General features: G+C 37.7%; 1 protein-coding gene and 1 long non-coding RNA gene across 2 annotated transcripts in view; one reads left to right on the top strand and one right to left on the bottom strand.

Moving 5' to 3' along the window:
* The window catches only part of gak (cyclin G associated kinase), a 39,709-nt gene that overhangs the window by 15,382 nt on the left and 1,483 nt on the right, over positions 1–22,844 (bottom strand). The window contains 13 exon segments of the mRNA NM_001016350.3: positions 738–860; positions 1,398–1,546; positions 1,625–1,674; positions 2,610–2,733; positions 4,223–4,313; positions 7,603–7,715; positions 9,544–9,679; positions 12,261–12,350; positions 12,801–12,926; positions 13,669–13,811; positions 15,431–15,545; positions 15,868–15,927; positions 20,152–20,213. Of these exon segments, the coding sequence (NP_001016350.2) occupies positions 738–860; positions 1,398–1,546; positions 1,625–1,674; positions 2,610–2,733; positions 4,223–4,313; positions 7,603–7,715; positions 9,544–9,679; positions 12,261–12,350; positions 12,801–12,926; positions 13,669–13,811; positions 15,431–15,545; positions 15,868–15,927; positions 20,152–20,213 (1,382 nt within the window).
* On the top strand, positions 9,287–10,551 carry LOC108648369. Its single transcript, XR_001925188.2, has 3 exons — positions 9,287–9,424; positions 10,218–10,281; positions 10,458–10,551. It is a non-coding gene; the product is annotated as an uncharacterized LOC108648369 (long non-coding RNA).

The following is a 22,844-nucleotide window of genomic DNA, read 5'->3' as shown; positions in this document are numbered from 1 at the left end:
AGGCGGGGCAGGCGTTATATGATTGACAGCTGGGATTTTAAAATGCTTTTATAATGGGTATGGATGTGGTAATAAAAAAATTATTTTGGGTTTCATGTTTAATTTGAAAAGGGCTTTTATTATACAGCTTTTTATGTCTGGGTGACAGGTCCACTTTAAGGGAACTGAAGCACCGGCCTAGGGTATCCGGTAAGCATTTATAAATCAGTTGATTTGTTCCTTGGGCATATTGGAAAATTTTATCTGCTGATGGTGATGGTGTATGGGCAAGTGAGAAAGTAAAAAGCAGCCAAAGCTCCTCTTATCTTCCATCAGTTTGATTGCTCAGATTTCCGGCCTAAAAGATGGATATGGTCACTCTTACAGTATCTTTCTGTACAGCCCACAGGCTTATCATTTGGATACCAAACAGTAGTGGCTACTGCATGCCTACATCTATAATTTGTTGATGATACTTTCGGTAGCATCCCACTAGACTAGGTTAATTGATTATGGTATTTAGGATGTCTCGATATATTGTACAACTCCAGACACACCATAACTATGGAAATAGGATTATTTAGTAAAAAATGAGTTAAATCATTACGTGTTATTTTCTATACAGGACAAAAGAGGAAAAGTAAAATTAAACAAGTTAGGTAAGAGCCCCTTTAATAAATGACTAGTGACTTGCCTACTTGCCCATTTCTAGCAATGTCAATTACAGTGTAATGAAATGTGCTTGCTAGTTAACTTACTGTGCAGTGAACAATGCAGACGTTCTTCGGATCTTGTTTCAACCACAAATGCATATTTTTGCAAATGCTGTAAAGGTTCATAAGATTTGGAGCACGTCTTCCAGCCCAGCCACATTCTGAAACCTAGACATTTACATTATCAATATACAGAAATTAACAAAAAAAATCTCAAACTGTTGTAAAAAGTCTAATTTGAATGCTGATAAATCTGCCCCTTAGTTTTCAAAAAGAGAAACTTATCAACTAAAATATATATACATTTATATCCAACATATAGATAAAATGTGGAGGTATATGTGCCATATAAATAAATAAAGTTTATCAGAAGCACACAATGCACAGAATCCAGTATTTGGTTTGGGATTCAGCCTTTTTCAGCAGGATTCGCCCGAATCCAAGTGCCTGGATCCTGAATCCTTAAAATCATATGACTTATCATCACATGAACACGGAAGTTGTTGCATGGGCTGTTCTAGTTAACCCTTATGGATTTGGATCAGAATTCCACCAAATATTTCATGATGGATTCGGGTGAATCACAAAATAGTGGATTTGGTGCATTCCTAAACAATAATGCATTGATACGAAAGAAAACGAAACAAATCTAAAAGTAGGTTACATTTTTTAGTTAAAATCAGCTTTCAGAAAAAGTACACTGACCCTGTTATGAAACTTTGAAGGCCTATATTTTCTTAAACACAGGTTATAGACAGCATAATGTCCTGGATGTTTTGAGTCCAGAAACAGGCGAACATCCTCAATATTATTTTTAATGGCAGATTCCACACCTTCTGCTGGAAATGACATAACTGAAAAAAAAAAAGAAAAACAATCAGGAAAATTAACCCTCCAATATTTAAACTAAAAAGTATTAAAATTACACATACCAGCAATCCTTGATGTTATGTATGATAAATCCAAATCTCCTTTTGCATAACTGAAAAATAAAGAAGGGCAAGTAAATACTGACAGGAAGCAACAGAAAGCAGTGTTTTATTGACAAGAAGTTGCCACTAACAGTTTTAAATGTTCAATACAAAACCCAATTGGAGACAGCAAATGTTAATATTTGTATGTGTTTAAAAGGAATTAAACACTTGGACAAGTATTGTGAAAATTGTTATTCATTCAATAAATGAAATAAGGGTTTGCCTCTTGTAATCTCATGTTACAGTGAATGTGTTTCATTTGCTGTAACACACCATAATAAATTGTGAAGCTGTTAAAGTGGACCTGTCACCCAGGCATAAAAAGCTGTATAATAACAGTCCTTTTCAAATTAAACATGAAACCCAAACTTATTTTTTTATTAAAACATCCATACCCATTATAAAAGCATTTAAAAATCCCAGCTGTAAATCATATATTGCCTGCCCCGCCTCTATGCCTAAGGCATAGAGGTGGGGCAGACACTTACTTTCACTTTGAATTCAGAACTTCTTAGATGTTGCTGCACTCCTCACATTCCCTCTCCCTCCTTACCATCTAATTTTGTAACCAGTGCATAGGTATGGGCATCAGGTCCCCCCATACAGGCAAAGAAACAAGATTTTGGCAAGATACAAAGCTTTCCTTAATAACAGTGTCCACAAAATGGCGACTGTCACAATTGTGAATTCCAAGGCTAAAGAAAATAAGATTAAAATAATTTTTATAGTGTATGTAAATTTTATTTTACTTGAGAAACACAACAGAAAACAATTTGGGTTTATTTCTTATGGTGACAGGTCCTCTTTAAGGAGATAGGAGGTCATTATCAAAGATGATGACCTGTTTATATGATGATTGCAACCTCAGCTTTCATTCCAAGAGTTATCACATTGAAGGAAATGTAAGTTACAATGTTATGCATAATTGTACAATGTCTCATACTTGGTCACAGATTGGATAACTTTTGACGATGTATCTTTAATGTTACTTAAGATTCGTTCAGTTCCTCCTTTCAGGATGTCAAAGAATCCCCCAGATGTCTGATCATCATCAGTAAGTGTAAGGCCTAAATAAACAGAAGAAAAAGATCATATAAATAAAAAAATGTAACATACCTAGATACTATCAAAAGAAACACAGGATGCCTTGTCTTTTTTTGTGTACACATGTACTTCGGTATCAGACTTCCTTTCTCTGAAAAATCCTTCATTACCGGGGCCTGAGTTTGATCAGTCCTCTTCTCTTCACCTCTTCAGCTCCCTCTCCCATAAGAATTCATAAGAATTTGCTCTCTCCCATCAGAATGTGTGATCTAAGCTACCAACGGCTAGAACTGCAGCAGGAAGCTACAGAGACCAAGCTAAAATGGCAGCTGCAATCAAATGGAGGGAGCTTCTAGGGCTCTTTACTCAGGTATGGTAAAGCTTTCTGCAGAAAAAATATAGCATTCTAGGTTGCTCTAACGTGGCTAATCTATTGGCAGTAAAATGACTTTCTTTCTCCTTTAAGACTTGTGTTAAACATAATTTCATTTTATTGAAATTTAATAAAAAATACAACGATTTTAGCCGTTTTTTGACTTTAAAGGACATTTATAAAATTACAGGTGCACAGATATATTATTTGCATTATGGATTCCCGATAATCTGTAAGCCACAACAAAGTGGTGGGGGTTAGTTTATATAGAGCTATTATCTCTATTTTAAAAAAAAAACGAAAAAAAAAAACACATAATACTCCTGGGCGAGAATCCATCCTATGCTTCAAAAAGCTTATTGATGTGCCTGCGCCCGGAGCCACTGCATCAGGCACATGAAGTGGATTTCAGCTTGCAACTGCTCACATATGCAGTTATACACCCAATGTTTCCGCTAAGCTGTAGGCTTGTGCACACATATTTTGAGACCAGTGCACACAATAAATTTTGATGTGCACAAAGAATTGTGAGAGAAAACACAATTTTGTACTGCACATGCCAGTTTTTAAAGTATGCACACTGTTAAAGTGCACAGATATTTGCACACATAGCCAAGAAGAAATTAGAGGGAAAAATGCCTTGCCCTGAAGTATGCCATAAGGACACACCGGTACACTAAAGAAATCTGGTGTACCAGAACAAAAGAGAGCATGTACAATAAGAAGATTTTATCGCAAAGGCTGATATCCAATGTTTTAGGGAGGCAGAATGGTTTCTACCAATGAAGCATTGAGCTTCGCTTTCAATAAATGGGGTAAAATTCCCTAGTTTTGTACCTTTTATCTGTGTAAATAACCAATCCAGCAATACAGTCCAGTATGTCAGAAGAGCTTTCTATTTGTGTTGTAATCATGTGTAACAAGTAAGTCAACTACGGTTATATACCATTTGCAAATGTGATTCATTATTATGGCTACCCACACAGTTGGAAAAACACTGATTTAAATTTATCTTGAATTTACTTGAATTCTGCAAGTAAAGGTTTATGTGTCAGCATATTATTTTATTCTGCCGAGTTGGAGCTGCCAGTGTCACAATGTAAGTTTAAAGGTCATTAGCTAGACACTATAATACATACCAGGATGTGCTAGAGGCTTGGAGTTCTGTGGAGCACCAGAAGATGACCTTTGTATCACAGTATTCCCATAACCACCATTTTGCTCCAAGAGCTAAAGACAAAAACATTGAAATGATTCTACTACTACTACAGTATTCCCATAACCACCATTTTGCTCCAAGAGCTAAAAACAAAAACATTGAAATGATACTACTACTACTACTACTACTATACTTCTACTGGCATGGGATCTGTTATCCGGAAAGCTGTTATGTGGAAAGTTCAGAATTATGGACGCCATCTCCCTTAGTCTCCATTATAAGCAAATAATTCTAATTTTAAAAAAATGACTTTTTTTGTAATACAGGTATAGGACCCATTATTCAAAATGCTCGGGACCAAGGGTATTCCGGATAAGGGATCTTTCTGTAATTTGGATCTCCATACCTTAAGTCTACTAAAAAAATCAATAAAACATTAATTAAACCCCAAAGAGTTGTTTTGCATCCAATAAGGAGTAATTATATCTTAGTTGGGATCAATTACAAGGTACTGTTTTATTATTACAGTCAAAAAAGAAAATCAGTTTTAAAATTCCATATTATTTGATTAAAATTGAGTCTTTGGGAGATGGGCTTTCCGTAATTCGGAGCTTTCTGGATAATAGGTTTCCGGATAAGGGATCCCATACCTGTAATAAAACAGTACCTTGTACTTGTTCCCAAGTAAGATATAATTAATTGTTAACGAAGGTGAAACAATCCTATTGGGTTAAATTAATGTTTCGATTATTTTTTAGTAGAATAATCCCTTACCCAAAAAAACCCCCAGATCCTGGGCATTCCGGATAACAAGTGCCATACTTGTATTAATAAACTATTCACTATGTATAATTTGTTTTTGTAACAATATGGGCTAATAATCCCTTACCCAAAAAACCCCCCAGATCCTGGGCATTCCGGATAACAAGTGCCATACTTGTATTAATAAACTATTCACTATGTATAATTTGTTTTTGTAACTTTTACTATTGGTAAAAAAAATGCAACTTTTTAGTGAATCAGTGCACATTGCTCCACCAGAAACACAGTAGATGAAGAAATATTGTCACATTTATGGAGGTCATAACCCTTTTGAGTTGTAATACACCGTGACATGCTCTTGTGGAATTGACAAAGGGCCCTGTATAGGCTGGAAATTATGCCACTGCTTTGTGAGCTAATAAAACAATTTACATTGGCTTAACAGCATCAATAGTGCCATTGGTGTTCTGCTTTTTTTTAAGTCACTGGTTTCAGCCCTTGGCATTTTGGGACATTACACCTAGAGCCACCCGACACCCTGGTAGAGGCACTGCATTTTGGGACTTATGCTCTTGTGGAATAGGCAATTATCAGAGAGGTTAAAACACAGAAAGGTTGCAAGTGTTAATAACTACTGTGAGAGATGCAATGGAAAAGATCATTATTTGGTGTGTTTTCCGCCAGTGTTGAAGGTGGAATACAAGTAGCACCAGGTAAAATGCCTGGTTTTGCAGCAGGTGATGCTGTGTTTTATGTTACTGGCTTAGGAAAATTAATAGGAGTGAATGGAGCGAGAGCAGGAAAGACCCTCCATTCCGTACTCCACTTAGTATTTTCAGTTGGCCAGCTGTAGGGAGCTGCCTCATTAGGCTGCAGATGAGCAGCAAATAAAGGGGCTGTGTGATTACACAGGGGGTTGAGCAGGAGGTTGATTCTTGACTCAGAAGGTAACTCTCAAAGCAGGGCACAGGGCAGGAAGGCTGCCTGTCTGTGTCAGGAACTCCCAGAGGAGCTGGGGGTGCCTCCTGCCACTGCGAGGAGCAGAGGGAGTCGTTACCAGGCGGAGGAGTGCTGAGAGGAGTCAGCAAGGCTTAAGGAGAAGCCCGAGTGTTCACGAGTGTGAGTCACTGTGGACGTGTGAAAGTCACTGGGGACAGTGAGAAACCCTGTAAAGGTTCCAGAGTGTGTAAGTAACCCTGGAGGGTGAGAGCCCTGAAGAAGGGACAAAAAATAATCCTGAACCGTTTGTGAACGGACTTATGTTTATGTTGGGATGAATTGGCCCTAAATAAACCAGTGTTTTTGCCTGAAGAAGTTTTTTCCCTGTCTCTTATGCTCCAGATCATCTGCATGCCTGCCTACCATTGCTAATTCCCCCAAAAATTATGTGTACAGGCAGTCAGTATGTCACACTACCTATATCTCTAATTTTAATGCAAGTTCATTCTTATTTTACATTAAATGAATTTAGACACCTGCTACTTGTGGCAAGAATTCCATCTACATGCCATACAGATATAAAAATATTATTGATAAAAGAATTAAAGGCAGCATGGCATCACCACTACCACTTTTGACTGTGTAAGTAAAGCAGTTGCTATAAAGATTTCAGATATTCTACCAATAATAAAATGATTCTGAAATTCCTAGATTTACAATCAGTCTTGAATGCATACAGGTTTAACTAAAGTACAACAGAAGGAGTGGGTAATTTATACAAGAGCTTTGTTGCCAGTGCAGTAATGCTAAGCAACTAATTAGCAACTGGCTTTATTCAGTCAACTGCAGGAACAATTATGAAATGGTTGCTATAGCTTACTTATGACACATATTTGCCCAGACCGAAGAGTTTCGGAGAAAAAAATATAATCCTTCCACTGATTTTGACACAAGCTCATTCAGTTGGGCTTATGTAGAAAAAAAATTTGGTTGGACAGATTAAATGAAACCACAACAGTGTGTCTGTGTTCCCAAACCCCTTCAGGCTGACAATGTAATGCAACCCCCCTCGCTCACCTTGTTTTACTTATTTTTGGAATGGCAGATAGTATTTATGCAATTTTTTTTTTTTTTATAGAAGCCCAACTCAATGAGCTCATATTAAAAAGGGAAGTCATCAATCACTGGGGGTGCTAAAAGTTAGTTAGTTGATTTGAATTAAAGACTGGAATATGAATAGGTGACAGACTGAATAGGAAGATAAGTAATAAAAATAAAAAATAGCAATAACATTGTATCCTCACAGAGCAATCGTTGTTTGGCTGCCGGGGTGAGTGACCCCATTTGACAGCTAGAAAGAGGCAGAAAAAGATGCTAAATAATTAAAAATAAATAATGAAAATCATTTTCAAAGTTGCTAGGAAGAGGACATTCTAAACCATACTAAAAAGTTAACTAAACGTGAACCACCCCTTTAATGGTAAAAGGGGTGGCAACACTTGTTGTGTTACTGGGTACTAAAGTTTGGATACATTAAAGTATATAAAACAAAATAAAAAATAAAATGCGGAATGCATATTATAGCCTTCACGGTGTGTGTTGAGCTACAACACCACGACAAGGTAGATACATTTATAACAAAAAAATAGAGAGTTTTACCTCAGTAATAGGAGATTTAGGGTTAACATTCCTAGCTGCCGCAATTTCTTGAAGCTGGCTGACAACTTCTGTAATAGACAGCCTTTCCTCTGGATTGACCTTTATCATGGAATCTAAAGGCAAACAAAAGCAAAAAAAAAAAAAAAAAAAAAAAGGTTTTCATTTATTTTGTAACAGATACTTGATTTGTAATAGGGCTGCCACTTTATAAACAGGATGCTTGTCTTTGGCACTTTAAATACATTGAATAAATATTAGTGGCTACTGGTGATGGGCGAATCTGGTCAATTTAGCTTTGACAAAAAGTGTGTTAAATGGTGAAAATTTGCAAAATGCATTGAAATCAATGAAATTTTTTTTTTTATCATGCAACATTTTTTTTAGCCATGCGCTTTTTTGCGGCAAAATCTGGCAAAGAACTTCGCTCATCACTAGGCGCTACATAAGCAGTTTATCCACTGGAGACTGAATGAAACAAGGTTTCATCCTCAACATGAGTGTTTTTTCACAGCTCTTTTCAAAATAAATGTATTCCCCATTTACTCATGACTACCCATTTAAAGGTATAAATCCTTTACAAATTATTTTCCCAGAGCATGTAAACCCCCATCCCTATGTTCTATTTATCAAAGAACCATACAGAGAGAAACACACAACAAACAGGAAAGTCAGAGATATCCAGTATCTCTCTCCAGCATGAAAATATCTATTAAACAGTGATGGTGCAGCCTAGGCCAGCATTTAAAACAAATGATAGTAGTAACTGCATAGGAATAAATCTCAGCTGGAATAGGGTGTTTTCAGCAATTACTAGTATGACTGCAATTTCAGCAATTACAAGAATGACAGCATAATTTCAGAGTTAGCTATCATTACAGCCTTCAGTTTAGTTCTATGGCTAATTTGGACAGGCATAGTGTGTCTAACCTGAAAGTCCTGCTGGGGAAAATGTAAATAAAAAATCATGGCTCTCAGAAGACCAGTAGATCATATAACAGCAGAATTCCCGCTGCCTATAGCTTCATTACTTTTATTATATAGTCTGTCACAAAGAAGGTTTGCAAGTGGAACTGAAACATTCATTTAATAAACCACTTTGTATTTTTTCATTATTCATAATACCATAATGGCTGCATTCCACTCTATGTGGTTTGGAACACATTATTCAGAATGCTCGGGACCTGTGGTTTTCCAGATAAAGGATCTTTCCGTAATTTGGATCTCCACACCTTACGTCTACTAAAACTTTATTTAAACATTAAATAAGCCCAACAGGAGTGTTGGGCTTCCAATAAGGATTAATTGTATCTTAGTTGGGATCAAGTACAAGGTACTGTTTCATTATTACAGAGTAAAAGGAAATAATTTCTAAAAATTAGAATTATTTGCTTATAAATGTAGTCTATGGGAGATGGCCGTTCCGGATGGAACTTTTTGGATAATGGGTTTCCAGATAACAGATCCCATATCTGTACATGCAATGTAAGATTTCTGCATCTGCAAACCTTGTTGACACTCCAATAATGCAGAGTATTTTGGGATCAAGGTCCTCTTGTCATCAATTGCAGTCATTTGTGTGCTCATCATCAACAACCCTTAGGCACACCGGGTAATGCAACCCCACCCTTACATTATTCTCTGTGTATAGGTGCACCACCCACCATGTTAAGTAGAAGGACTTCAAATCCCAGAAAACCTAATTTCCCAATGGAACAAGAGACGGATGGGGTGCCTTTACTGTGTAACCTTAAGGGAGAATGGAGAGCTGGTGTCTGAGAACAGAGACAGGCTATCATGGGTTCCTTTCAAACAGTAGAATCAGGTATGTTTATGTAGAAAATGAATGTATTTCTGGAAGATACTACTTTTTTTTAACATAAGCACAACTGAATGAACTCATTTTAAAAGGTGGCGCAGACTGTAATTAACTCATTAACTTACTGATAAGGCCATGAAAGACAGTGTATTTGGTGTCATTTTGAGGAACTGAATATTTTCCATTCACTATGCGAAGTTTTGCTCCATCTTCAAAGGGATGCTGTTTAAAGCACAGTAAGTACAAGATACACCCAAGTGCCTACAAAATACAAAAGTCAAAAAAAAAAAAAAAGTCAAAATACAAAAGTCAAAATGTTTAATTTTTAGAGTACTTGCTTAAAGGAGAAGGAAAGGCTAATAAAGAGTTAATCTCAAGCTGCAGGCATACCTTCAGTTGTCTCAATAGTGCCCTTAAGTCTCCCCATATTTCACCTGTTCAGAAGATCTGAAGCCAAACAGGAATAAAAAAACGCAGAGCTGGATAAAGAGGATTCCCATAATGCATTGCTCCTGCATTGACTATGTGACCAGGACACTGTAGGTGGCGCATGCACATTGCTCGATTTTAGTAAGAGAGGCCGGCGCGCTCCCCTCCCCTGGCCTCTGTGACAAACAGAGCAGGCACACAGAGCAGGCAAGCGGGGTGTGAGTGGGTAGGGGGGGTGCGCGGGGTGTTTGCTAACTAAAATTTATTTCTTGCTTATTACTCACAGATTATGGCTGTTATAACATATGAATGTAGTATGCAGTGTATAAAATTGCTTTTATCTCAATGTATACTGTGTATTCTATTACAGGGATGGAACCTGCTGCTCAGTACTTCACATGATATAAGACTCAATTGATAGATGCCAAATATGGGTATATTGATTCTCCTTCTCTTGCGATTTTTTGCAATTATGTGCTTTCCTTGTGGTTTTCTTTGGGTTTTGGTTTTTTTCTTTTGTCTTTCTGTGATTGTTGAAGTACTTTTCTGAGATATAGATTATGCTTCTTATTACTGGTTTAAATTCTTATATAAATACTTTCTTTTTCAGGAAGTCTCTTTCTGCAGTCATGAATTAGACACATCTTCATTAAGATGTTGTTTTGTCGTGATGGAAGAAAAGTGCTTATGTATTGGATTATCAGTTTTTTCTGTATATGTTATTTGCAATCTCAATCATTTTTGTATTGGATGTTTATTATGTATAATTTCCCTATGGTGTTTTAATAATAATAATAATAATAAGTAGATTCTGCCTGGAGCAATCTTGTGGAACGCATTGTGTTACAATTAAAATCGCATAACACGCATGAAAAAAAACACGCATGTGTAGACGCGCACTTCAGCCTTAAGATGCGGTTCAGATGCATATGGACACAATGAATGGATGCGGAAGAATGCTAGGTGTTTTCTGCAGCACATGAAAATGGCGAAATCCTGGGTAAAGAGGCATGGGTATATATTCTGTTGTGAGTATGTTTTCCTTCTGCCCTTTTTTTAAATTTTTTTCCCCTGATGAAGACCCTTTATTTGGTTGAAACGTGTTGGCCTTTGTTTTCTTATGATATGATTTTGTAATCAATAAATTTTTTTCTTTTTGTATTTACTTTACTTTTTCTGAGTGTGCAGATACTTTTTGCTTTTGTGTTTTATCTCAATAACATCTGGGGATAAAGGGAGCACTGCTCCGGGCACCCACAGGGTATCCCTGGGACAAAAGAGAACATGGCAGCAAAATATTTAACAAAATAGTACCCAGGCTGGTGTATTTTTCAGTAAATAGAAGAGTTGGCCAGGTCTAAGTTTAGCAATTATAATCAAGGGGGGCCTCAACAAACTGCACTTCCCCCAATGATTAACCCTTTCTTTTACATACCCACGAGGAAAGTCAGACTGACAGAATAAGACTGATGGACACAAATGATCTATTACTATCTATTACCCATAGGAAAGAAAAAATACATTAACAAGTAGGAAGCATGTTTTTGAGCATAGACATAACACTGCATGTTTAAAGTGCTAGAACTGGAGGTGGTTAACCCCCCCCCCCCCCCCCATATGGAGGTGAAAAGGTTTTGTTTTATTATGCAAGATTAATAGATTGAATAGACAAACCACTGACCAAAATTATTGAGTTTTAAATGTTGTCTTTGATTTGATGATGATTTTACTTTTCTTTTTATGTAAAAGAATCTTTAGTGATCCTATGACCTGAAACATGCTGTTTACTGATTTTCAATAAACACAATGATTTCATATTGACTATTTGTTCCCCAAAGCAAAGTTTGTTCCTGATTTGCAGTGTTGTACCAGGCTTGAAAAACTCTAGTACAGGAGGGATATACAAGTAATTCTTTAATTTATCTGTTGTCTATTTTTAAAGGAAATGTAACACTACATTTTTTTAAGTAAAAAAACTATTCTACCCTGCACCAATAACTGCCCTATCCTGCAAACCACTTAGTATTTTAAATGCTTTAATAGAAAATACCTGCTAAAATTTGGCTTACTGTCAATTGCACTACGGCGATACGGCAAAGGAAGGAGCTGCATCCACTATGCGACGATCGATTAATCGAGCCTAGCCTGACTCCTTCCTATACAGAAGGAATGCTAGGCTTGATAGTGGATGCTGCTCCTTCCTTCGCCGCATCGCCGTATTTCAATTGACAGGAAGCCAAGTTTTAGCAGGTATTTTCTATTAAAGCATTTAAAATACTAAGTGGTTTGCAGGATAGGGCAGTTATTGGTGCAGGGTAGAATAGCTTTTTTTACTTTTTAATTTTAGTGTTACTTTTCCTTTAATAAACAACCCTGAATTGATAAAATACAAAAAAAATTACCCACTACTCACCCATATATCTTGTTTCTCTCCAATGGGAAAGTTGGAATATAAGTCTATTATTTCTGGAGTTCTATACATTGGCGTTGTATTTCTTGTAACCTATATACCACACAATGAAAAATAAAAATATTACAAAAAAAAAAAAATTATACATATATAATTAGTTAATGGCTAAGCCAAAGAAGAACAATATTTTGTTGTGACAATGAAAACAAATTATTGTAGCCTCTAAGGGCTCTGGTACACGGGGAGACTAATCTCCCTGAAATGCCATCCCACCGGCGAGAATGTAAATCATCGGTGGGATGGCAAACGCGGTGCCGCGATTTCCCTGAAATCGTGGAAGTTGCCTTGAGAGGAATGGCATTTCAGGGAGATTAGTCCCCGTGACAAGGGAGATTAGTCACGGGCGACTAGTCTCCCCGTGTGCCAGAGCCCTAACAATGGCCACTCATTGAATAGTAGAAAGTAAGCACACAATTAAGTTACATTCAAAATTAACACCTCCATGAAAAAAAAAAACAACAAGTAAAGCTAAGTAAAACTTACTTCATCTTCAACTGTTGCTCTCTGTTGGGCTGTCCAATTGTAATCAGGATAATGAGCAATAGTAGTTGAACTGCCAAAATCGCATAATTTAACAGTGCCTTGATTACTAACAAGTAAGTTTTCTACCTAAGAAAAAAAATGCATTGAGATTTATCAATGTAATAGTTAAAAAAAACAGTTCAATGACTGGCTGGCAAAACTGTCATGTACAATAAGCAATCAATAACTTATCCACTTGGAAACTTTATACTGCCATGCAGACAATGAAACCACTCTCTGAAAGGAAGAATATACAGTATAGATACGCAATATTTGTAATGCATAGACCTCACACTTGTACTTTAATTTGCGTATTTATCATCATATAGCCATGCTGCAATTTATAATCTGCCATTTTCCACTTCATCTTTATTATCCTATGTGTAAATGTTATTCAAAAAGGAAAGATAAAGCCTTGTCATCAAATGAAAAGGCTTTTGAAAAACAACTGTTTCAAACAAAACTACTGCAAAAATGTTTTACACATGTAAAGAAAACAACTGTTTCAACCAAAAGGTCTGTTGTGATATATGTAGCATGGAAACATAAAAAAGGCATCTGTGTGGATTAAAAAAAAGTATCCAAACAACATATGCATTTTAAAAGGATGAAGTTAATGCTGCCTGCAGGCTGGGTGAAGCTGGTTGCACTAGAAAATGAAGGTGTCATTTTAACTTTAAGGTTTTAGCAAACCACTGTCTCCCACAGACTGCAATTTGAACATTTTGGCAAGTTATGTGCTAAACTGAAAATCTGGTCTGTTGGTGGATCAAAGGATTAAACTTTGCACCTACAAAAAAAAAAAAATACAAATGTATTATTCTTTTACCTTGAGGTCCCTATGGATTATTGGTGGTTTTTGTTTATGCATATGCTGAACTGCCCGACATGTTTGGTAAAAAATCTTCAGAACTGTATCACAGGACAGTGGACCTTTACATTCAGCCTTATTTAAGAATTCCACAAGTTGTCCTACAGGAAAACAAATTGTACTTAGAAGTTAGATGTTACAAAATAAAAAATTTATCTTGCAGATAAAAAATATCTTAAAATGAACTTAAAATGAAACCATATAGATAATGTCTTGTGAGGGCAAACCAACCAAATTAAAGTTATAGTAATACATTTTAGATTTTAAGGGCAGTGGCAGATGGGGAGATTAGTTGTCCTGCAACAAATCTTCTTTGCCGCAGACGACTAATCTCCTCGCAATGCCATCCCACCTGTTAGAATGTAAATCACCGGTGGGATGGCATATTCGATGCTACGATTTCCCAAAGTCGCCCAAAGTTTCTGAGATCGTAGGGACGCATATGCCATCCCACTGGCAATTTACATTCAGCCCCAACTGGACTGTGTCAGTATAACTTAAAAAGTTTTTGTGCCCTCCAGTTATCATGTCAGCCCTTCTTGATCCATGGCTGCTGCAGCAATGTCCCAATAGAAATGGGCATTGTTATACCAGTACTCCAGCCTATTTTGGGTCTTTGCCATGTCCCAGAGTCTGACCTTTCTGCTAATACAACCTACTCTCTGACATAGCTAAATAACAAGTGGCAGGTAAGAGGCAAGATCATTTTAATATATTTGTGTTGAAAAGTGTTAAACGCACATATAGACACATTCAACAACATCATCTAGAGATTAAAGGGGTGCTTCACCTTTAAGTTAACTTTTAGTATGTTACAGAATGGTCAGTTCTAAGCAACTTTCCATGTCATTATTTATAGCTTTTTTAATTATTTGCTTTCTTCTTCTGACTCTTCCAGCTTTCAAATGGAGGTCACTGATCCCTGTAACAAAAAACCTATTGCTGTGATCTATTGATATTTCTATTAAGGCCCTATACTAATCATATTCCAGCCTTTCATTCAAACCACTCTCTGGTTGCTAAGGTAATTTGGACCCTAGCAACCAGAGAGTTGTTTGAATAAATGAAAAAAAAAAATGAAGACCAACTGCAATTTGTCTTTCTTTACATCATACTAAAAGTTAAATCAAAGATAATCAACCCCTTTAAGCAGACTGTGGCCAGTATTTACTGCATATCCATCAAACTGACAATGGTCCAGTGTACTGCTGCACCTGCTCTAAAACTACTCTACCAAGATTGTGGTAGAGAACTTTTATGCATACAATACATGATCTATTTTTCAAAATATATGAAAACATGGGTTTTTATAACAAATCCTCAAATACCTTCACCCCTATAGAGGTCTAACTTACACCCCTAAATTAACCATACTGAACCATACTGAGACCCAAAATGCTAAAATCCTGCTGACTTTCTTCCAATCCACTGATACTTATATGATTTACTTGTATGATTTTTCTATTACTCTCTGTAAATAGCAAACAGAGGCTGTTGCAGGACTGGCCAATACTTCAACCAAAGAGTAATCTCCCACTACTGTTTTCTATTATAACAACAAAAACATGTTTTAGGTTTTCTTTTCTGCAGGGCATTGGATAAGATTTTATCTGAACGAGTTTATTAAAAACAGTGCACATTAGTAATAAAGGCAGGCTTTTTGCTGCCAAAACATATAGGCTGGAAGAGCTGTGGAACATAGAGATATACAGGTTCTTACCTCTACACAGTTCTGTAAGGAGGAGAAATTCTCCTTGGCCAGTGTCGGATTCTTCTTTTCCAATGGATGCCGCTGAACAGAACTGAACTATGTTGGGATGGCCAGATAATTTTTTCTACACATAACGTATGAAGGAAATATTGTGCATAAATTTCAGCTTACATTGTTATTCTAGTCCACCCTCAAAATACACAAACAGTGCACATTTAGCAGGATATCCTCACAGTAGCCTAGGGGAATTTGTCAGTACAACAGTACAAGCCAGACTGGCATTAGCCTGACTCTATTGAAACTTGACACAATCTTTGGAAAAAAATAAACTATGAATGAACCAGAGCAAACAAGTATTTTAAATGTATCCAATAAAAAAAATTACATTATACATTATAATAATACTAAAGTTTTTTTTAAGTACACGTTTATTCTAGAAAGGATACCATGAAACAGATTTCTTGAATAATGGACTTGTTCTTCTCTTCTTCATTGGACAGCAATCTCTGTATTAAAAAACAAGAAAACAAGTTAAAGAGTAGCCCACATATTGTATAGGTCACAGGTGTCAAACACAAGGCCCGCGGGCCAAATCCGGCCCGCCAGGCCTTGCAATGTGGCCCGCACCGATCTCGCCGGCCGTACTTGCTATCTATTACGCATGCGCATAGAATCTATGCGCATGCGTATTAGATAGCAAGTACGGCCGGCTATGGCATAGTAGAATCATCTATGGCATAGCCGGCCGTACTTGCTATCTATTACGCATGCGCATAGAATCTATGCGCATGCGTATTAGATAGCAAGTACGGCCGGCCATAGTAGAATCATTCTTTGGCATAGCCGGCAGTACTTGCTATCTATTACGCATGCGCATAGATTCTATGCGCATGCGCAATAGATAGCAAGTACGGCCGGCGAGATCACAAGCCACAGTAGATTCAGGAGGCGAGTGCTAAAGAGCTTGGCAGCTAAAAAATACAAAGGAGAGCGTGTGCTAAAAAGTACACAGGAGAGGGTGTGCTAAAAAATACAAAGGAGAGGGTGTGCTAAAAAATACAAAGGAGAGCGTGTGCTAAAAAGTACACAGGAGAGGGTGTGCTAAAAAATACAAAGGAGAGCGTGTGCTAAAAAGTACACAGGAGAGGGTGTGCTAAAAAATACAAAGGAGAGGGTGTGCTAAAAAATACAAATGAGAGCGTGTGCTAAAAAGTACACAGGAGAGGGTGTGCTAAAAAATACAAAGGAGAGCGTGTGCTAAAAAGTACACAGGAGAGCGTGTGCTAAAAAATACACAGGAGAAGCTGCCAGTTCCTGGCATAAAGTGCAGGCATAAAAATCAGAATCTGCTATCTGTTGGTTGGTTGTTAACAGCACTGTTAAGGAAAAGATTGTTCCACTCATTTTAAATTCCCATTTCTGGTTAACGTTGTCAGTTTATGACTGTTCAGTAAACCATTCGGCCCGCGATTTAGGCTGGATTTTAGATTTTGGCCCCTTCTCTGATTGAGTTCGACACCCCTGGTATAGGTTTTTAAGTTTGCACTGTAACAGTGACCCTGGAAACCAATAATATGTTTGCTTTTAAACAGGTGACCAGCTGATTGGTTGCTGTGGGTTACTGCTCCTGGGCAAACACACACATTATATATATATTTATAGACTGCTGTAGAAGGAAGGGCACTCGCAATAATGTAAAGGATCAGTGGCCTGGGTGCAGTCCAAATCACAATCGCATAGATACTCGAACAGAAGGACCGCTTCACACAGGACTTATGAAGAAATGTAGTTTTATTCACGCATCACAAATGGAGACTGACGTTTCGGACGGACTCCCAGCCTTTCTCAAAGTAACATATTGTGTAAACTGCACACCTAAATATATTCAGTGGCGGGAAACAAGGTAAAGACGTAGGACGTGACGTGTATCCAAACGGACCAAAAGTGAAATATTCAAACACCAACACTTAAACTAATAAAATCAATAAACATAAACAAGTGTATAATATACAAAAATCTCGTGGGTAGTTCTAACGATTCTTTATACCTTGTTTGATACCTTGATACCTTGTTTCCCGCCACTGAATGTATATATATAGCCTCCTTCTATAAGCACTTACAATCACTTACAGCCATTGGATATTTACAAGGTTGCTAGACACAAAGAGAGGGTATAATACACAGAAAAAAAAAAAAAATGAACTATGGAGACCAAATTCAAAAGCGCTGATCTTTTGAACTTCTAGGTTTTTCTCTCAGGACTATGCATAAATGCAAGGGCACGGTGGTATTTTCAAACACAGCAGTTCTCTCAGGAAGAGTTATAGCAATCAAAACAGCCTTTTTTCACTGGCAAGTCAGCTGTTTCTATCACAAAATAAATGTAGATTCCCACCAGTATATGCAGAGAAATCTTATTAGTGCTGCAACTGCTATTTGGGACTCAAACAAAATTACCGCATATACTCGAGTATAAGCAGATTTTTTCAGCACTAAAAATGTGCTGAAAAAGTAACCCTTGGCGTATACTCGAGTATATGGATGCTCTTGATCTGAAGATGTAACACGCTATCACCCCCCCCCCCCACCCCGTGGACGGAGGTGAGTGCACGGACACATGTCCGTCCACGGGGGGAGAGGGGGGGTTGGGTGCACACATTACATCTTCAGATCAAGAGTCGGCAGGACGGACACAAGTGGAGGGAGGGAGGTATGCACGGACACAAGTGGAGGGAGGTATGTATGCACGGACACAAGTGGAGGGAGGGAGGTATGCACGGACACAAGTGGAGGGAGGGAGGTATGTATGCACGGACACAAGTGGAGGGAGGGAGGTATGTATGCAAAGACACAAGTGGAGGGAGGGAGGTATGTATGCACGGACACAAGTGGAGGGAGGTATGTATGCACGGACACAAGTGGAGGGAGGTATGTATGCACGGACACAAGTGGAGGGAGGTATGTATGCACAGACACAAGTGGAGGGAGGGAGGTATGTATGCACAGACACAAGTGGAGGGAGGGAGGTATGTATGCACAGACACAAGTGGAGGGAGGGAGGTATGCATGGACACAATTGGAGGGAGGGATTTATGCACGGACACAAGTGGAGGGAGGGAGGGTACGCGCAATGAGCGTGTTACATCTGCACATCCATCTGCACAACAAGCCAGAGTAAGTAATTGGTACAATAACTTGTTATTTAAAAAAAATTAGATTTGTACTAAGTCCAGCATCAATAATTATTTTGCCCTTGTAACTACTATTGTAGTACTGTGGTGGGACTTGTACACTGGGGTCCAAGTACTTGATAACTAGTATGGCAGCTTCCTTAGCGTTCCCAAACTTGCTTTTGTCTGCTGCTGAAGCATTTTTCTTTCCCTAAAGTTATCTATTTATCTGTTATTTATTTGATTATTGAAACTTGCATTTCCCACCCCAGGCTTATACTCGAGTCAATAAGTTTTTCCAGTTTTCTTAGGTAAAATTAGGTACCTCGGCTTATATTCGGATCGGCTTATACTCGAGAATATACGCACTGTTTTTACAGCATGGGCTGTTAAAATTATTTATTTTGAAAATAGGTAAAACAATGCGAGGTCCTTTGACACTACAGTTACTAAAAATCTACACACATTCACTATTTCCAAATAATAACTTTCTTGATAGGGCATTGTTTATTATGTTTTTTTCCCCCCAAAAGAAGCTAATAAAGCTGCCCATACACAGGATGACTTGCACAATATATGTCTATAACAGATGCATCATTTCCCCTGATTTGAATCATTACTAAGGATTGCTACAGAGAAACTGTTTCAATTTGACACATTAGTTGCAGGTACTTTCTTTGCAGATAGAAAAAAATTAAAGGCATAGTAACAAATTTTAAAGTGTCCAAATTCAACAAGAACATGTCACTAAGGTTTATATAGCCAGAGTAATTTTCGAAACAGTACCCACCTGTCTGCCCTCAGCTCAATAGGCTTGAGGACAAATGTAACCAACGACCTAGCCTATTGGGTCATTGCACCGCCCCAAGTGTAACATTACTGACAGAACTTCTCTACTTCAAGATGCGTCAGAGAGCAACACAGATTAGTAAACCATAAAACTGGTGGGGGCACCTCCACAAGAAACCATGACCATCACTAGGGTGTATATAGGCATAGTGACACATTCCCAGAGCCTGATTGGCAATCTGTAGATTCTGACAAATGCCAGAGGGGCTGCTGTAAGATGTCACAAACAGTCACCATTTACCAGGCTGTTAGCTGTTTGGGCCTTTCTGTACTTAAAATGCCAGAGCCTAGTTTGAATCTCAGTCCAGGCCTGCGCAATCTGTAACATGTCACTATCCCTTTAATAAACAACATGGCTTACTACTGGCAAACATGGGTGGAAAACAAAACTAATTCTGTAAGCGTAAGAACAATTAAAAACAAGTCATTTTGCAAAGTTGTCCCTTTTACAGTCTAAAAAGAAACAAACCAATACTGGATGCACTACAGCTTTATTTACTCCCATACTAAAGTAAGGCTTTAGAATGATAAAATCATTTCAGTATCTAGGGCTTTAAAGTAAAAATGGCCATATTTTAATCAATTTCTTAGAATCAATCATCTAAAAGTGGCAGCATCACTACCCTTTTTCTAGTTTGTATTCATGAAAATTAGAGCACTAGTACACAAAAGACCTGGATTTAAGTAGCTGAATGCATCAGATGAACTTACCTTTAATGCATAGTCTTTTCCACTTCCTACATCTTGGGCTTCGTACACAAATGCAAAACCACCTAGAAAGAATGTAAGCACTTTTATAACAAATACTATGCAGATGCACCAATGTCAACATTTTTTAAATGACATAATGCCACTCACTATTTTAACAAATAAACCTACTGAAATTGGTAACATATTTGTACAAAAAATACCTAATGGTTTGAAGACTAATTGCAAATTTTCTCATTATATTACCCCTTTAATGGGCATCAATCTAATATCAGGGTCAGATCATCACCTGGTTAATATCACTGCTAGAGTTAGAAGAAATCTACTGGTCATTTTTCAGCACAATGGCTCTGTATACAGCACTGCTGCCTTGCAGTGTGGGGGTTCAATTCCAGGCAGATCACTGTTTGCAAGGAGTTTGTATGTTCTCCCCATGTTTGTGTAGGTTTTCTCCAAGTATATTAGTATCTTTCACAATCAAAAAAGGCAGGTTAATTGGCTCCTGATAAATTGGCCCGACTGTATATGAATGGGATTGGGACAATGTTCCCTCTAATTCCTTCCAAGCTATGTGTGCAAAAAAAAAAAAATATATATATATATATTTTTTTTTTTTGTATTGTTGTTGTTGTTGTTTTTGCAACCATATTTTAAACTAGGTTTAGAATAGATACCAAATTTTGTTTTTTTCACACAAAATTCTTTGTGTAGGCCACACTTTGCTGTTTAGTTTGGTGTTTCCAGGTGATCAGTGTCCATGGTTATGACAGCATTCAGACAGGATGAGAAAACAGCATTTACAAGCAACTTTGCAAATCTGTCAAACAACTACACTAAAAGAATAGTGAGTTAATTTTAGGGATACACCAAATCCAGGATTCGGTTCAGTATTCATTGAAGATTCAGGCTCAGGATTCAGATTCAGCAAGATTCATATTCCGCTGCTTCCGTGTCTGTCTGGCCGAACCGAATAAAAAAATAACGTGACTTTTGGTTACATGAACATAAAAGCAAAACATATATAAAGCATGCTTCTATTTAGCCCTTCTGTAGCCTAAGTTACATATGTAAATTAGGGTTTGGTATTCAGCCAAATCTTTTACGAAGGATTCAGGGTTCGGCTGAACCCAAACAATGGATTTGGTGCATCCCTAGTTAATTTAGCTCATTGTCATCTGGCCAGATATAACTTCTCCTCTACAAATTAATAGGGGTAGTCTAAATTTAAATGATCTTTTACTATCATGTAGGGAGTGATAATTGAAGTATTGGGTAGTATGTGGTAATCTATTAAAAGCACAAAAATGTTTAATAGAGATATCAGAGCAAGAAAATTCAACAAAACTTAGCATTAAACTACATTGTGTTGCGGACAGAATATTTAGGCTAATGCCACATGGCCGTATTCTCTGCATGCCGAAAAACACTTGCCAAGAATACGCCCCGCTACTGTCAATGTGGCCTACCTTGTGCCTGCACCCGAATGTATGGAATACACTGAGGTGCCGGCACATGTAGCCGATATCCACCAAAAACATGAAATTGCATGTTTTTTGGCATATATCTGCTACATGTAAATGAGCATATTCCATTCAATCGGGTGCAGGCACAGGTAGGAACGCATGGCACATATTTTCTGCAAACGTTTCTCGGCTTGACGAAAATATATATACCATCGGCATACAGATGGTGTGGCATTAGCCTTAATCCAATATATGCTATCAGTAAAATAACAAATTAAAGCAAACTGAAAGAACAATGGAAAGAGCCGAAGTTGTTTTAAGAACATGAAAAGGACAACAAATTAGGCACTGCCCAGCAAATTCAATATCTAAGGTTTTCCCTAGGCTGGTGACCATTAAAAAAACAAAAAACACCAGTTTGTAGAGAAAAAAAAAAAAACATGGCAGATGTCTGCCCTGATGACAACAACCTTGGGCGGGTGTGTTTATTATGGAAGAGAAGCATCAGCCCAAGGTAAGCAATTAGAATTACTGAGAAAGGTACTACAAATTGGTAGCCCCCACCAGAAAGAAAATTACATTTACAACTTTTACACTGTAGTCAAAATAGTTTTGAAAATAGTTTTGAAAAAAATCCAGACTTGAGTTGGTGAAACCACAAATTAAGCAACAATGGAAGAAATGCACAGAATACATCTACAAGTAAGACAGATACTTTTATATGATTTTAGCTACCTGAAAGAACATATGGCGCTGGAAGATGAGGCCAAATTGACCTTGACATCTCTGCCAAAAAGGAAGGCCATAGTTACTAACATGATTGCACTGGATATATTCTAGGAATGCTCGTTCGCATATACCCAAGGAGCAACGGCCAGGGGTATCAGGTAAGCAATTACAATCACTGGGGGTTACCTTACACTTGGCACCCCCATTTATTTATCTTGTACTTATTCTTTAAGGGCTCTGGCACACGGGGAGATTAGTCGCCCGTGACAAATCTCCTGTGTCTCGGGCAACTAATCTCCCTGAAATGCCATCCCACCGGCGAAAATGTAAATCGCCGGTGGGATGGTAAACATGGCGGTGCGATTTCAGTGAAATCGTGCAAGTTGCCTCCTTTACATTTTTGCCGGTGGGATTAGTTGTCCGAGACACAGGAGATTTGTTCAGGGGCGACTAATCTCCCCGTGTGCCAGAGCCCTAAGGCAAAGTTTGTGACAACAGGAAACA

This window comes from Xenopus tropicalis, chromosome 1 (genome assembly GCF_000004195.4).
Source record: "Xenopus tropicalis strain Nigerian chromosome 1, UCB_Xtro_10.0, whole genome shotgun sequence".
In the NCBI taxonomy this organism is placed as follows: domain Eukaryota; kingdom Metazoa; phylum Chordata; class Amphibia; order Anura; family Pipidae; genus Xenopus; species Xenopus tropicalis.
This window is presented reverse-complemented; position numbering and strand designations above follow the sequence as displayed.